The sequence below is a fragment of the Saccostrea cucullata genome, unplaced genomic scaffold, assembly GCF_032062105.1.
Source record: "Saccostrea cucullata isolate Sc308-1 unplaced genomic scaffold, CSIRO_AGI_Scuc_v1 ctg34, whole genome shotgun sequence".
NCBI classification, from domain to species: Eukaryota; Metazoa; Mollusca; class Bivalvia; order Ostreida; family Ostreidae; genus Saccostrea; species Saccostrea cuccullata.
The window spans coordinates 455,564-473,230 of NW_026933012.1; the positions used below are offsets into that span (position 1 = coordinate 455,564).

The following is a 17,667-nucleotide window of genomic DNA, read 5'->3' on the forward strand; positions in this document are numbered from 1 at the left end:
GGGATTAAGAAGTCCTTAAACGTACTGTCATTCCGTTAATTTGTTGTCGAGACTTGCGGGAATGGAGATGTATCATGATTATGCACTTGTTATAAAGCTTTCGCAGAAATATTTAGTAAAGCATCTTGCAAAACTCTGCAAACTGCCTTACAAAAGCAATCTAACAAAATATTTTAAAGGTAGAATACAACTAATAATATATAAGGCACAAAGGGGCATTTTATATCTTCACATATTATTGATACATGTCAACCAATTTAGTATCCTATTGTCTTAGCCTTTCAGGTCATCATATTATCCTTTCTTGTTTAATTTATTTTTCAAATAAAATTTGCAACATGTCAGAAAGGACAATATGTTCAATTTTTGTCAGAATTAAAATATTTTTTTTTTTGAAAATGAAAACATATGTATGATCGGAATTTTAGACTTATAAATGAAAATTACCGGGAAAAGTCTTCTTTACTTTCTGGGCATGTAGGAAAAATATCATTAATGTCCATGTAGCACTCGCTAATCAATATCGGTAACAGTAAGTATTGAAAATGCTAATTTCTTTCAATTTGGATAAATGTATACATCTATTACAAATTTTCACTAGCACCTGAGGTGAAATGTGGAAATTCAGAGAAATAATTTATATGATTTAATACGACTTCATAAACATTATATCAAAGAAGAAACACATAATTATGGAATATATTTGTTTAAAAATAACGATTATCTCTACCTAAAACTGATTTAAATCTCTGATTCAATAATACTTGTTTGTAAACAAATCTAGACGCCTTTACATGCATAACCTATAACCATTCATCAAGCATTTGACATTGGAGACAAATAATTTCTATGTCAACATTAAAAGAAGTGAATTTCCATGAATCCTTAATCAGATTAATTTGGAAAATCCGTTTGTTTTATATGTAAATTAGACACTATCAGTGCAAACTTTGGATTGTCGATTTGAAACTTGCCTAAAGCAAGAGTTTGGGAAGAAACACAAGACGAATCGATCACAAATTACTGTAGTTTTTCTATTCTTTTGACTTTTTTCTTCTCGTAGGAGGAATATAGTGTTCAAATGAAACAATCTGTGCACACGCCTACACCAAAGGCACTGATTTCCATACACAGACTTTGCCTTTTTCAAATTATACACGAAGTTTGTTCAATTAGTAGTGCAAAATATACATGTAACTGAATTTTTTTTCAAAAAGAAAAAAGGACATAAGTAATATCTTTATGTTTAAGCCCTAAAAGATTTCCCTTTTTACCTATGCATATACCTATAAAGATCATTATCAGAACGCCTCAGCTTACACTCCGTTTTAGGAAGGCTCAACGACGCAATTCAATAGCACTCTGCATAATATACATGTACCTTAACTTTAATAGTCTTTCTTTGAATGCGTTTTTGGATTTTGGAATAATTAAAACTCAGAATGACTGAACATGTAGCGAATACAGAGGATGATTGAACTCTTTAAACAACTCTTTTTAGTCTACACGTCTGTGTTTTATTTGCAGCAATATTGTTAAAACAGTTATCCCGGAGACCGGTATTTGGACTTTCCTGAATTGCCAAAATAAACGTTTAAACTTCGCATAATGCAATTTTAGCACACGAAAATATCACCTTTGTGAAAGTTTACATTAAAGGGGCCAACTAAAATGAAAAAAGTGCCAAAAAATATAGGAGTTAATGTCTTTTCATATTTAATAAAAAAAAAACAAACATGGACGGTTCTTCTTTTTATATGTGTTTCAAATATAAAATTACTCTCTACCTTCACACTTATCATTAAACTTTAATTCCTAAAATATATGTTTGTAAACAAATATTCAAAAGCTTTTACATCATAACCATAAAATTCATCAAGCATTTGAGCAAACACAGGCCTCTAAAACAAATTATATATTTCTATGTTAAATTACAACACATGAATTTTCATGAATCCTTAATCAGTATTAATTTGGAAAATCCGTTTGTTTTATATGTAAATTAGACACTATCAGTCTGCAAACTTTTTCTTGTCCGCAACTTTGAATACTTGCCTAGTGAAAGTTTAATGAAACACAACACGAATCTTTATCACAAATTACTGCATTTTTTACTTTTTTTTCAACTTTTTTCCTCATAGCAAAACATGTGTGCAATTGCCATTTTTTGTTTACCTATGACGTCATATACATGTAAAGAAGCACTGGACATTTGATACAAAGACTTTCTTCTTTTTTTCGTAAAACAATATATTTTAACACATGGACATTATGGGATGGTTGTTCATATAGTGAGCTCAATGGAAAATGCAATTTAATAATAAGAAAAGCACACAAGTGGTGTATTTATGTTTTTTTAAGGTGCATGGAAACAGATTTGAAGTTAATATTTTCTGTCCGTCTGTTACATATATTTTAATAGCATCTCATTCACACTGAAAAATATATTAAAAATTTTATTTCATTAAAGTTATTGAAATTTCAAATTTTTACTTTTTGATGACATATATTCCTTGCACTTTCCACACAAAAATTTTATTCATTATATTCATATGGAAATGGGCAATCTTTTGTGTATTTGAAAAATATTAGAATTTTAATCAGAAAAATAATTATTTCAACATATTGAATGAATGAAAGCAAATAACTTTTGTTCACAAATACGTCACTCCGCGCTAAGTGCTGTTCAATAAATAGCCTCGGTGATCACACCCGTTAAACGTACAAAAAGTTTTTTTCAACAGATTTACGAGCTCTGATTTCACTTATATATTCTCTTTTAATTACAACAGTGGTGCGTTAAATTGTTAAGCGTCTGCTCAGGGTCGCGAAGTGACAATATACTGTGTGTATGTTTTGCTGTGGAACATGGAGACCTGGTTTTCTGGATTATAGTTTTAATATTTTTAGGTGCTACACAAAAGATCCACTTGCTCAATGGCCCTGAGTGCAGGGTATATAGGATAAAATTTGTAGAAACCGACAAGTGGTGGCGAAGTGCCTATAGTGAAAAATTCTCGAGAACGTGAAAATTTTAATCAATCATTAATTACAAATCCAAATTTTATTTGATATTTCATCTAATATTAAAATATTTTTATATAAAATATACTGGAAATTTACAAAAATCTCACAAAAACAGAAAATATTTGCCTATGAAAAAGTTTTTTACACACACTTTGGAAAATGACAACAAGTCAAATACTTTAACAAAGATTTTCGAATATGTTGGTGTGACAAAATCGCTAACTATTTTTTTATGATCCCAAAAGTTTCCTTAAAATACACATGTTTTGGTTTACAAAAACTGAAGTGGATTCCCACTGTATCCTCTCATAAAATTTCAATTTTTTTTTTTGAACAACTTTGATTTCGTAGATTTCCCAAAAATGAACTTCAAGTCCATTAAATCGAATTTCATACACAAGACATGATTTAATATATCATATAAAACTAGTTTTGTGCTCTTGCAATTCTTAGCTTTTCTCAGACCATGACTGTTTTTGTGTCTTATTGTAAATTTGTTTTGAGGGGTTAGAGCAATGTATTCAAGTTTTATTATCTGTCTGAATTTCAGACAAACGCTGATAACTACAATTGTTGATTTTTTAAAAATAATTATTTAGATACTCTTACACGCTGTCGTTTTCACTCATATTTTCAAAACATAAGGTGTCCATTGAGTACTAAGCTTTTTACTGCCAAATGTTTCTTTAAAACACTGTAAGGTAGACAGACTACTCGGCCCAACGACACCTCGGCCCGTGCTGGTTGACACCTCGGCCCTGACAGGTGTGTCAAAAATCCTCTAAAAATTTGAAGTTTTTAAAAATAACTTTTCGATGAAATAAAATGTTCTATATATTTTTGTGTTAAATTGTTTAAAATATTTTTTTTATTTTTTATGTCAAGAAAAAATTATACTTATGTATATTTAATCACTATACCTTTTACTATAAATATAGATAATTTCAGTATTTCTTTATTTTCTAACAAACGTGATCAGAACAACATCAAAACTCCTTATAGGTAACATGACATTTAATATTGACTTTTTTGTTTATTACAATGCAACTTTTACATTATTTATATATTTATTAGCCATTGGAAAAAAAAATTTTTTGAAAAAACTTCCCGAATGACTGACTTTGTTTATGTAGATATTTATGTGTAAACCAGTATAGGTCTACACAGAAGTTTATGTCCTGGTCCACAAGATTTATTGATTTAATTATTTTTTGGATATATAGGCCTATATATTTTACTGTTAAGTTTTAAAAACTCGTATTTTTTTCAAATCAATTCAATAAAATATCAACAGTGGTTTTTTAAATAAAACTTTTCATAAATCTGATACTGAAAGGGCACATGCAATTGATACCCAACTTAAAGGGAATGCCCACAGATTGTTGGTAGACCTGGGGTCCGTTTACAAAGGAACTTACGACGGAGACCAAAAACTTTAGTTGATTGCAATATTGTACAACATTAATTTTGCAAATCTAAAATATCTCAAGTTTACAGATTATTTTTTAAAAAAAATTAAGCCATTTTAATTTAAAGTAATATTATAACAGCATAAATTAAATATATAGATTTAATATATTTTTGTCTTAGGTGTCTTTTGTGTGAGTTCTGTAAAACGGTCCGCTGATCACTATAAAGCACATACATATGTACATGTATAGATAGAAACACAACCACCTTTTATTATCAACTTCAAAGTACTTGTGTATACAAAAAGAATGTTTTATCAATTTTGCCCGCTGTGAAAAGTGATCAAATATCATCAGTGATAATTTGTTTAATTTTGGCAAACCGTACATTGGTTATCCGCAACTCCTTGTATACCACTGAATGAAATTTAATGAGACTTTATCGGAATTTTTGTTACATGAAATCCATATTGTGTCTATAAAACAGCCTCTGTAAATTTACTTTTTGAATATTTCACTGGACCTTGCCAGTTTTCTCTCTATAATAAAGGGTTAACTCCATTCTAATTTACTGCAATTGTTTACCATTCATTTTTAAAAACTTCATGATACTTTCACAGATTCTTTGTATCATAATGTTAATGAAACTATTTGTGACCAATGAAAAGAGGTCACTTAAACTGTAATGGATCCATTAAAGATTCAACCATGAGAGAAAATCAAGCTTTATTTCATATTTCTAAGTTGTATGTAAAACATTAAGGGAGTCTGAAGGCGAGGGGTATCATTTAGGGAGCTCATTGCTCACACTTCTTTTGTTTAATAAAATAGTTCTGCAAATGACCAATGACAAGGTAAGAAAATGTTCTTACGAATTCTATTTTAATGGAAAAGGAAGCTGTTACTGATGTCAAAAATACTGCACTTTTATTAATCGAAGGGAATGGTTGTAAAGAGAGTTGAAAAAGTTGTTTTGATGTTAATGATTTTTAAAGAATTTTGTGATTAACCTTCATTTGTAGTACGAATACAGTGTTCGCTATATATATAGTACCATCGTTGGACATTTAACGTATATGTTTCCTCTTAGACATCTGAAAGGCATCCACCTAATATAGAAACAATTTTAGATTCAAATTTCCTTTGTCACGACTCCACAAAATATATTGCTGAATTACTGAGCGCCTTACCGATGTCTGTCACTATTAATCTGGCATTTAAGATTTCACGTTGCTCACAGCACTCATATTTTTGATGTTCCTAGATATTTTGATTAACCAGTTCAAATGTAGTCTTAACACTCCGTTTACATTGTTGTATTTCTTACATATGTAACCCATCTGAACACAGCGTGAAAGGCTTGTCTTTCCAGATATCAAATTCACATCTTTCATATTGAATCTACAACGATTTTTGTGAAGAGCCCCTATTTTGATACGCCTTCATTTTCATTTAATTTTTGGCAAAGACCGTTTTTAAAGTTTTCAGATCAGTGCATTCACCGTGCTTACAATAAGACTTAATATTTTTGCGAAGACTTCAGGGAAAAACGCAGTTTTTGGTGATGATGAGTTCTCGACTGTGAAAGAGTAAGATTATATGCATATTTATGCATTTTAATAAATTTTATGTTACAAAACATGTGTACTTAATTATTATTGAGCGACCCTCGTACATGTATTTACATGTAATTCAATTTGGCTGTTTGCAACACAGATATGACTGCATGCCTCGAAATTGTGCAAAACATATTAAGTTATCGATAAATGCTTTAAGACTGAATGAAGGGTAAATGAAAATGAAAATATTATTAATTTGGGATCGAATGATTAGAAGAATTAAATGAGGAACAGTATGACCCTTATAAAAACGCTCACATACTTTGAATGTTCCACAGAACAATCATTTAATTCATTGAAAGTCGGATGCAGGTCCATTCGAATACATGAAGCTTTTAGAATGCAAAGTTACGTACGAGAAAAAAGATTGAAAACATTATAAAACTAGATATTTTTTCTATTAATTTTTGCAATATAAAAATAATCCATTTTACTAGGATTTAATCCAGAAAGGAGATCTGTTCACTGTCAGATAAATTCCGTTTCCGAAGATCTTTGAAGCCTGATATTTGTTTTATCGTATATTAACTAGGATATTTCCAGATGGTACAAATTTTGCTTACTTATATATGAAATGGAAGGTCGCGGGGTTGTAAGTGGCGATAAAACAAAATTTATGAACCTCCTGACCTTCACAAAATACTTGACTTCATTATTTCTCTATTACCGGCATGTTCCGCAATGGTTTTCAGGAGATTAGAAACGTATTCTGACATTTAATACAGGGGGTCATAAGTAATGGACAAGATAAACAGAAATCATCTGTTCTGTGATTAGCTTTATCATATTTCTCTCACCAGTGCTAACTTTCTCTCCTCTGTAGTTTAATCCATCTACACGATACTTTGACTTGGTCGTCGCTTGCCCACAGTTTACCGGCTGCTGACAGACCTGTATCGCACATGATGGAATCATCTCCCCGGGAAACTGAATGAGTCCTGGCATCTTAAGTGTGCAGAGCAATTAATCAATTCCGGTGTGAGATTTATTCCGGGTGTGACGGCATCATGCAACCCATTCTCTATTGAGTAAGTACGGTAAAGGATTTTTAATTTTTTTTTAATTACAGTGAATAAATTAATTGCTTTTTTGTTTTTATTTTACCATTATTATTTTTTTTAGAAACTATTTTTTTTATCTTTTAATAATGAAAATGATACATTTTTTTTTTCATATTCTGTGCAAATCATATGTATTTTTAAAAATCGAGTTTTTGAGTATTCATTAATTTGTATTCCCATTTACTAGTATTCACCAATTGCAACAGAATATTGTCAAATTGCTTGATATGATTTATAAACTCATTTTATTTTTTAAAGAAGTAGCAATGTTTAGATAAAATCAATCCAGATAAGGATGTACTCTAAATTAAGATAGCAATTGTCACAATGTTCAAGCTGTTTACTTACAATTTTAAGATTCATATAAATAATAATCCTGAAACACAAGGATTTCTCATTAAAAAAAATCAAAAGTTTATGAATTAAACAGGCGACAGTACTGAAAGAATCAAAACTGTATGTTGCTATAATGTTGCGCTTTTTAAAAATTCAAACTGATTAAAACTTGGATATACAGGTCTTAGAAACTGAATGTGTTAATAGTACTTGTTATGTATTTCTAGCCTCATGTGCTGTGCCAAAAAGAGAAACTTAGATGTCAGAGGGTTTTATTGTAGTAAAGCAGTCATCTTGGTTCGTAAACAAGATGTGCAAATCTTCTTTGTCAGATAAAGGTAATTACCTCTGACAATCTAGATCCACATACTGATTGACAAGGCGGTGTAAATGAGAAAAATAATATCAATACCTGGTTAATGGTTTCCGGACCTCAACTTCTAATCCGTGACGGTCATTAAATATGATAGATGCAACAACACACGTGCGCTCCCAACTTAAAACAAAACGTTAACGTGAGTACAAAACATACTTCACGTGAGAGTTCATGATGGCACATTGTACATCATAACAAACCTAGTCTGTTAGTCTCAGACTAATACATTTTCATTCGAACTAATAAAAATTGTAGCTAATTAGTCCGAACGGACTAATAAAATTTTCTGGGAGAAGAAAAAAAGAATTTACCAATGGTTTTGAATACCCATTTGTTAATTCAAGGTCAAGGTCTGCTGTTACCCAAACGCATAGCTTATGATCCATTCGTATTCACGATTTATTTCAATTACAGCAGGAAAAAGACCGGATATATATAATAATGTTAAAACTAACTTTTTTTTTTACTTTTCATATCCTTTTCTGAGAAATTAACACTCTACATTTAAAAAGATTGCTCAAAAACGTCTACCTTATTAAAAAGTTAATTCTGGTCGTTTATATTTATCAAACCTTTATCAGCAGTAATGTAATAGAAATCTCCCATTGGATTTTGTAAGGAAATAGGCACGGATCGGTTATATTAGCGCAAATCCTTCTCTTATCCGAATGCAAGGACGAACATTATGGAAATGAGTCAATAGTTTAAAAATACCTTCGTAAAAAATAACTTATCTAGCTGAACAGGTTGCAGAATGCACCTCCACAACTGACCAGTATCTACACAGAGAGGGTATAGGTTTACACACACACACACTCTCTTATTGAATTTGAAACAATAAAGGAAATAAAAGGAAAGATCATCTTAAAAAAATGTCAATGTAACCATCCTTCACGGATTTGTTGATCTAATAGTTAAAGTTTACAATTTTACAAGCGGTAGTTCAAATACAAAAATGTATGTTACTGAACTGATTCATGTTTGCTAGTTTAATGTCCTTTGAAAATTTTTCACTCGGAGAGGAAATTTAAAAGCCTTGTTACTTGCTAGCTTTAAACAATGAAGGATCTTTTCAATGTCAGCACTTCCTGTGACACAGGACCTCGGTTTATACAGTCTCATACAAAGTACTAGTCTCTACATACCGCAAACTGACTTGTGTCTCATTTTTACCATAAGATGGGTCTAGCAAACCAACCATGTATTTGCATATTATTATAACTGTAGTTATTTACAGTGTTTTTCACGAATGAGCATGAAAAAATTATGTATGACCAGATTACAAAAGGATTTTCCTTTTACATGTTGCAAGCAATTTGATCATGCATGCTACAGTATAAAAGAGAAGACACCAAACTATCCATATAAAGGGGATGTTCAAATTTATTAATGAAAATAACATATTTATTAGGAATATAGTTTCTTACACACATCAATCTTCAAACAAAGCATATTTTTCCATGTACTCTTTGATTTCATCCACTAACATTTGATAAGTTTTGTTTTTTCCAAAATATTCCACAAACTCTCCTTTAGGATTGAGGAGATATGCAATAATTGTATGATCAACCTACAAAACAAATTAAATTGTATAAGTGACACACTCAAAAGATTTGTAGCATTGTGTGCTTGTTTATAAATTTAGAATTCTTTGTTTTATCTAATACTGGACATACTCCTACAGTCACTTACTATATAATCCCCATCCTCATCCTCCGGACCTTTACTGTAGTAAACACGGAAATTCTTACAAGCCTCATCTATCTTCTCCTTAGAGCCAGTCAATCCAATTATCTTAGGTGAAAACTCTGTAAATCAAATAAAAAAAAACATTTTTAAAATTTTAGAATCTTGAACATCAATATCTTGAATGGCTATGTTAAAGTCATTTGGACACAAATGGTCCCAAGCATTCTACCTTGATGCATTTTACTCTCAATAACTTGACCCCTCCAATATCTTGGCTTTTTTGGTTCTACTGAGTTTGAGATAAGAGGGTTTTAATTTTTTTTTTACATGTATGTATGTTTAAAAAGTGTAAACCTTTAAAACAGAATCACTCAAATATTTATACTCACATTCTTTTATTTATTAATGCAATTACAATTAAGATATTTCTCTAGGGAGGCTGCAAAACTTGTACATAATTTACCTTCACAGTACTGTTTCATGGCTTTGGGAGTGTCACGATCTGGATCAACAGTTATAAACACCGGTTGTATGTTAGGTAACTCTTTATCTGCATCTAATTCAAAAAATACACAAGGTAATCAAGCTTACTTACATGTATGGGGAAATTAGCAACTGGATATCTAATGTCTACAGTTACTTAAATGTATGGGGAAATTAGCAACTGGATACAAGTAACAAATTTTAATTTTTAAAGATTTAAACTCATCTGAGCCACACTGCTCCTTGTCTCTGACAAAAAAGGAGACTCCATTTTGTACATCTTTACAAACTTGAAGTGAAAGTATCAATGACAAATTGAAAAATTAAAAAGATATAGGAGTCGTACATGTATATCAAATTCTACATGTAGGAATGGGTTGATCAAATGAACATTTAAAAATAATACCACAATTTTTAAACACTGTATTTACAATTGTCCCAGACTGCATCAAATATGTGCTGTTATACATGTATCCTATGAAGAAAGGTTCAAGTATTTGTATGAGGTAGTTACTGGTTTTTGTCTGACTCAACTCCTTATTTTTTTTCAATAGACATGATGCTTACCAGGTGTCTTTTACAAATTAAAAAAAATAATGAAAAAAGTCTGCAAAAACCAGTAACCAGATGTTATGAAATCCGTTTTTCCTTTCAAACAATTATGGACTTGTACACCTAAGGTTCACGTTGAAACCTCTGAAGAAAAGCAAACAATCAAAATCATCCCAGGTGTTTCCTTAAGCAATCTAATTAAAATACAGATCTCTACATCTATGTAGAGATTTGCATTCTAATCAGATTTTTCCTCAAGTAAACAAAAAATGCTCAGGGTGATCTGTGAAGAAACACAGTTGAGAATGGGTGAAAATTTTTTTTTTTTAAATGTCAAAGGCATGATTTAAGTCATTTGAACCATTTTTTAAATTTTTAATTTTTACCAATATAAAATTTTGAATTTTCTATGAATATTGCCCATCCCCTGTCCTTTGAGGGGAGGGATGAGGAGAATTATGACTTGGTCCTACTAAAATCTGTACTAAATGGGAATGAAAGCCTGTGAATTTCCTTAATTAAAGTTTTGCTGCTCTGGATTATAACTTTTTCCAATTAACTTTCCCATTCTTTACATTAATAAACTAGTCAAATGGTTATACATGTACATGTAACTTGATCATATTTTAACGTACAAGGTAATTTTTGCATATTTTAGATTCAATACTATTTTACTGTTCTATAAAGATTATTTATTCTATAAAGGTCACTTTAAAAAAGTAATATTCAAGAATATGGTACAGTTGTGTGCCATAATTTAAGATCATTTTATTTTTTCTATAATATTTCACTGAAAACAACATTTTGTAAATCACTGGTATGACAACAATTCTTGACAGATTTTATTACAAATTTTTTGATAATTCAAGAAATTGTTGTAGTTGATGAAAACAATAGTTTCTACCTGATCAGCATTGATATTTTTAAAATATGGTAATTTAAGTGCAACGTGATTTTTTAAGTCACATACTCACAATGAATTATATAGTCAACTTTATAACTGATGTTAAGTGATTAACTATCTTTTACTAAAAAACTAAATATGTAATGATATTTTAAAGAAAGATAACTTATTAACATTTTCTGGTTTAAGTACTGAAATAAATAATGAAATTGGACAAAAATTGACCATTTGCCAGTGATTTTACAAAATGTTGTTTTCAATGAAATACAAAGAGAAAAATAAAATGATCTTAAATTCTGGCACACAACTGTACATCAAGAGTAAAATAATGATCAAATTGTTTGTCCTTTTTGGATTTTATTAATTGTATACAAGATATCTATTTTCTTTAAAGAAATCGTTATTTCCTTACCTATTTTATCCACAACTTTTACAAGTTTCTCTATCTCATCTGGACAGATATCTGGACAGTGGGTAAAGCCAAAGTACATGAGTACCCACTTTCCTAGGAAGTCCTTGTCTGTCCTTGTTTTTCCATCAAAGTCTATCAACTCATATGTACCTCCAATAGCTGCTGTACCTAGCTTCTTCCTCTTCCTTTTTGCTTCCCCTGAAAAAGAGAGCAAATTTAATTTCTAACCTATTATCAATGGTCATATGCTGTTCTTTGGCAAGTATAATTATCTACATTAACAAGTTATCAACCACCACTGGAAGCAATTCCCATTTTATTTTGTACCAGTTTAAATGTGAACAGCATATCATGCGATAAAACATGCATTATATCAAATACAAGAGAAAACCTCTATCACAGTTTAGAACCACTCCTCTGCATGTGGCAAAAAGGTTGTGAGGCGCACATTCCAGTGTACCGGTACTAGTTTTGTACCTTTTTGTTAAATAACAAAGCAATTGTACTCTCCAATTACATGTACGATGGTTGTCCCGTAAAATCGTGGACAAAGCGTTTTTCTCGAAAAGTAATAGGCGCACTAAGCTGAAAATTTCAGTTAATGTTTATTTATCATATTTAAGTGCATGATAATTTTTTTGATAAAATATAGGCAAAAATGAAGATTTTATTATGCTTGAATGTGCACGGGGTATTGTCCTACAGCGCACGGACAAAAAACCAAGGTTTTATTTAAGAATACACAAGTTTGAATTCAAAATAAAAGTTTTAAATACATAAGATTTGGATTAAAATTATCCTAATTCGATTCCACAATCAATTTTGTAGTCTGTGTTAAAATTTTAAGGCATTCTGTTAATTTTTGGCAGTTTCTCGAGCATTCGAAATTGGAAAGTGGTAAACACAACACACGAAAAATGGCGACGTTGTTTGACATTATGGCGCACGGGAGAGCAGTTCCGTTTTAATTCGATGTTGTAATGACACCTTTTAGAGACTTCAAATGACCACAAAAGAAAAAAGATTATAAAAATATCACCATATCTTAATAAGTATACAAATGAAATAGGAAGCGAAGAATACGAGTCCCTGGGGAGTACAAAAATAGAAAACTCCTACTGTAATCTGTCACAGTAGACGCCGATATGAGATTTTCTATTACCAGATAGTTGAATGATGGTGAGAATATTGTCCGTAACTTACTGATAAATCTTCAGAAGATCGCATGAGGGTGCCAATTGGTTCTTCGACTCTTTATGGAGACTAATTTGGAATGTGTATCAATAAAATTTCTAAATTTAAGTCGGACTCATCCAACTTCATTTTCATAAAGATAAAACGTGACGCTGTTTTAGACACTTTGACGTTATAATCCATGCGCCGTAAGGTGATACAATACATGGCATAAAATCACATAGTTTGTTTATTTATGCATATATTTATCTGAAATTTGCTGTGTATATTACTAAAATATGTACTAAATAATAGTGAAAATTTCAGAACGCAGTGATGTTTAGTTTTTACACTAGACAACTTGTGACAACCCTCGTATATGATTATGCTCAAGCAAGTAATTTATCTCTGCAGTCTTAAAAGAACTGAATTCAATCACAACATGCTTTCCACAATAACTTAAAGAAAATGGAAGTAATAATATTTATACAAGTGAAATAGAGCTTACTTAGTTCTTGATTCTTCATTGTGTTGTATAAATGAAGGGCATAGAGACCTCCAACAATAGCAAAGACAACAGAAATCCTCCATGATATTGGCTACAATATAATGTAATAGAAAACATGTGTGATAAATCATACAGATCATGCAGAGAGAAATCTGTCTGAAAAAAATCTATAAATTAATGTAAGTCAATATCCATGCTCAGCAAATTGAATGTAAGATAGTACTGTAGAAGCACAAACTTTCGAAAAATTTTGTGTGGGATTTCGTTAATAATATTGTTAACAATGATATAAATGGAATTTTATCCCCAGAGAATATTTGTGCTTTTACAGTATACCGCTAATAAATCCATATTTGTTTAGTTCTTTAAAGTTAAATAATGAATATAAGTGAGGTTAAATATAGACAATTCTTTTAAATTCAAAGTATCTCAAAAAGTTTCCAAATAAAGCAGTCCAAAAGTTAGATCAAAATATCCGATGTTTTAGAATCATTTTATTTTAGTACACAATTTTAATGAGATGTGATGCTCTTTACCTACCGTCTTTTCACTTTTGTCTTCCTTTCCCTGCTTTGAAGACTGAAATCGTCTCTGCTCTTTTAAAAAATTATAAATGATCCTCTGTTGTGATTGTAATTCAGATCTGACAGCTTTGTTGTGTAGAAAAGTCTGCAATATTATTACATCATTTATTCATCATTTATTAGTGGTTAATACGTTTTCCATACGGGGATTGTTTAGGTAAAAGTATATTGAATAAAAACAAAACATTAAGCAACTAGAGAATAAACATTTTATTATCAGGTTTTTACACACCGGGAGAAAGTCTCTTCGGGCTGCATTAAACAATATATAGACTAGTTGTTTTCTTAGTTCTTACCTGGTGTCTCAGTAAAGATGGTGTATTTAAAAACGTTTGTACTTTGCATACATTCCTCACAGCAATACTTCGTGTTATGGGAAACATTTTCCTCTCTTTAAGTTCAGTTTATTTATGTAACCAAAGTCATCCAGTCAGCTCATGGGCGCAGCCATATTTGCTTCTCATATTAACTCGTTCTTAACATTACTCGCGTCACAAAACGCGTTACGAGGAAATTACTCGAAACCCAGTAGGGCCTAAAAATACTTTTCTATGACATATTCACAAAGTGCTTCAACTTAAAAATCTAACATTTAAGCTGAAACTAGTTGGGGTTTTTTTTTTTGTTTTTTTTTTTTTTTTAAATATAAAAGATTAGACAAAATCAGTGTAGTCTTTACGGAAGTCAGAACCTGTAACATATTTAATGATTTTTAATTTGTTGAAAATAAACTTATAATTTAAAAAAAAAGTTTTGAGTCAGGTCATTTTAGCTAGTCCGTCGAGGCAATCAATTAATTTTTAAATAAAGATGGCCCTGAGGTCATTTTTTAATACATACATTTTTTAAAAAAAAAGCATCTTAATTGTATTAAAATATATAAAGTTTCGTAAACTCTTATAAGTGTCACGTTCTAAAAAAGATACATTGTTCATGTAGATATTTAATTTTCTTTTCTGAAAAAAAAAATTATAATTTAGATATGAGCAGAGACGGGCAGCCATAGACCCAAAAGCACTCTTTGCTTCAGATTGGTGATGAACATGTAGAGTTCAAAAGTTCATTAGTTAAAGTTATAATAATCCAGTATATATATATATATATATATATATATATATATATATATATATATATATATATATATATATATATATATATATATATATATATATATATATATATATATATATATATATATATATTATACAATGTAATAAAGTTCACAATGCTCACACCTGCTGTTCATCATGACTAGTCGATCTGATCAGAGATTTATGACTCTGACCTACAAATTGTATGTAATGGACAGGAGATAAAGGCCATACTTCACTCAAGGACGTACGATTCTTACTTACCTATATTTTTGCTACACATGTGCATGGATAATGTTCCAGGAGGAATAATCATAAAAGACATATGGATGAAATGATTCAATTGATTTTTATCCAAAAATTATTCGTCACTGATTACCTAAAACTGTCAACTATTAAAACTCTATGCTTTCATTTTCAGACTAAATGAAAGACACACACAGGATGCTTTGGAACGGAAATAAATTTCAGTTTGTGAAGAACGCCAGCTTTCTGGAAGACACCGACCTTTCTACGGCTGACCTTTCTACGGTGAAGTCCATATTGAATTGTTCCGCTTCCCTTTCCTTCTACAGAAATGGAACATATTTGGACATTAACAGCTCCATCTCAATTCTGGGAAATAATAAAATTTATGAAGAAAACGAGTATATTTTGAACAGTTCTGGGATTTTTGTGTGTGAAAAGGAGGCATTGTTTGACATCAATGACATCCGGGTATTGACAACAATCGTGACGTTCACTATTTCAGTCACGTGCCTCATCATTGCCTTCATCATTCACATCTGTACAAAGACTTACCGCTCCACACACGACAAATGCATGATGTCATTCTCAGCGGCACTTTTTTTCGCCCAGAGTGCTGCACTGGTTCCTCACTTGACGACAATCTTTTGTCAAACTAACGCTGTCCTCCTGCAGTATTTATGGTTAGCTGTTTTCACGTGGACAAGCGTGATGGCGTTTGACCTTGCGTACGCATTCAGTATTTGCAGGATATCTTACCTTAGATCTACAGACAGTAAGAAATTGTTCATAAAGTATTCCCTGTTTGGATGGCTTGTACCATTTGCAATCGTGTTGGTTTGTGTTCTTCTTGACCAGTTTGAAGAGTCGGTGAACTTTGGCTATGGATCGAGTGGACATTGCTGGATCACCAACAAAGTAGCTGTGTACATCAGCACTACAACCCCTGTCGTAATTTGTCTTGTCTTCAATTTTGTATGCATTGGAGTATCCATGTTTGGAATAGAATATGTTAAAAAGCAATCTTTATATGTTAAGAAGAGCACAAAAGACGCTGCAAGATGCACTGTATATCTACAAATATCACTCTTGCTTGGAGTCACTTGGGTTTTGGCTTTTATCATTATAGCATTCCCGTTCCTATGGCTACAGGTTATGCACAATATCATAAACGGTTGTCAAGGAGTTTATGTCTTGGTTATGACTTTGAAGCATCCTAAAGTTGTTAAAGGAATTTCTAGAAGGATGCAGAGATACAAACTGTCTTACAGTAAAGCGAAATCAACTTCTCTCACCACGTCAACTCCAAATAAACCTATCAACACTGTCAAAAGATCCCACTCTATTTAGAATTTCTAAGCAAATGTAAAATACTGTATTTTGGTTATAAATTATTTATAAAATTTCATTGAATGACTGTATTCTTTTGTGTTTTTCGGTATAAGCTCACTTCAACCAAGCTTGGGGAGCTTATGTAATACTAGTATCGTCGATGTCGTTGTCCCAGGTTAGGGGTTTTGGTACAGTTTTCTTTTTTATTAAGTGCTTCTATACTCTGCATTGATATTACTTGCATCAGAGAAGCTTCTAGTGTGTATCAGATTTAAGATTCTGCAATTTTAGCAAAGGAATTACCAGTATAGCATTTCTGGAGCAGGTTAACTTTTTTGGCGCAGGCCTCATTTCCAGGTAAGTAAAAACCTTATACAGACCAAACTTGCATGGATGATGCATCTCTGGATGTATACTACATGTACCAGGCTTGCTTCGTAGGATGGATGTTACTAACATTTTCCAGATGAGTGAGCAGATTAATGTTTCAGAGCAGGTCTCATTTCCAAGTAACTATGAACCCTATGATGACCAAACTTGCATGGATGATACATCTAAGGATGCACACAACAAGGCTTGCTTCGAAGGCAAGGACTAACCTATATTTCCGAATTAGTGAACAGGTTAAAGTTTTTGAGCCCTATGATAATCAGACTTGCATGAATGATGCATCCAAGGATGTACACTAATGGACATGCCTCGGATGCTGACTCTGACCTACATTTTTGGATGAGTAAACAGGTTAAAATCTTTGGATAAAGTAACCGTATATGTTGAACAATCTTGCGTAGATGATGTATCTATAATTCTATATAAGAATGCACCTAATTTACTTGCTTCGGATGCTGAATCCAATACTGTAGAT

At 31.4% G+C, this 17,667-nt stretch overlaps 2 protein-coding genes across 4 annotated transcripts in view; one reads left to right on the forward strand and one right to left on the reverse strand.

Moving 5' to 3' along the window:
- Positions 1 to 14,589, reverse strand: part of LOC134236909 (protein SCO1 homolog, mitochondrial-like) — a 176,459-nt gene extending 161,870 nt beyond the window's left edge. Inside the window, exons 1-7 of one of the 2 annotated variants that reach the window (XM_062719077.1) lie at positions 14,430 to 14,589; positions 14,090 to 14,218; positions 13,550 to 13,640; positions 11,869 to 12,066; positions 9,981 to 10,073; positions 9,521 to 9,636; positions 9,254 to 9,398 (exon numbers count right to left, since the gene is read on the reverse strand). In XM_062719077.1, coding sequence (XP_062575061.1) covers positions 9,261 to 9,398; positions 9,521 to 9,636; positions 9,981 to 10,073; positions 11,869 to 12,066; positions 13,550 to 13,640; positions 14,090 to 14,218; positions 14,430 to 14,516 — 852 coding nt within the window. In that variant the 5' untranslated portion in view covers positions 14,517 to 14,589 and the 3' untranslated portion in view covers positions 9,254 to 9,260. Of the gene's footprint in view, positions 1 to 9,193; positions 9,399 to 9,520; positions 9,637 to 9,980; positions 10,074 to 11,868; positions 12,067 to 13,549; positions 13,641 to 14,089; positions 14,219 to 14,429 lie in introns of those variants that run through there. The other variant, XM_062719076.1, reaches the window with a different exon arrangement.
- Positions 6,634 to 16,856, forward strand: LOC134236906 (probable G-protein coupled receptor Mth-like 1). 2 transcript variants are annotated; one of them, XM_062719072.1, is made up of 2 exons: positions 6,634 to 7,083; positions 15,646 to 16,856. In XM_062719072.1, the coding sequence occupies exon 2, from the start codon at positions 15,651 to 15,653 to the stop codon at positions 16,818 to 16,820; it is 1,170 nt and encodes a 389-aa protein (XP_062575056.1). In that variant the 5' UTR covers positions 6,634 to 7,083; positions 15,646 to 15,650; the 3' UTR covers positions 16,821 to 16,856. The 2 variants fall into 2 exon arrangements, with proteins under 2 accessions (XP_062575056.1, XP_062575057.1); XM_062719073.1 differs by lacking the exon at positions 6,634 to 7,083 and adding an exon at positions 7,780 to 7,967.
- Positions 16,857 to 17,667: the final 811 nt, after the last annotated feature.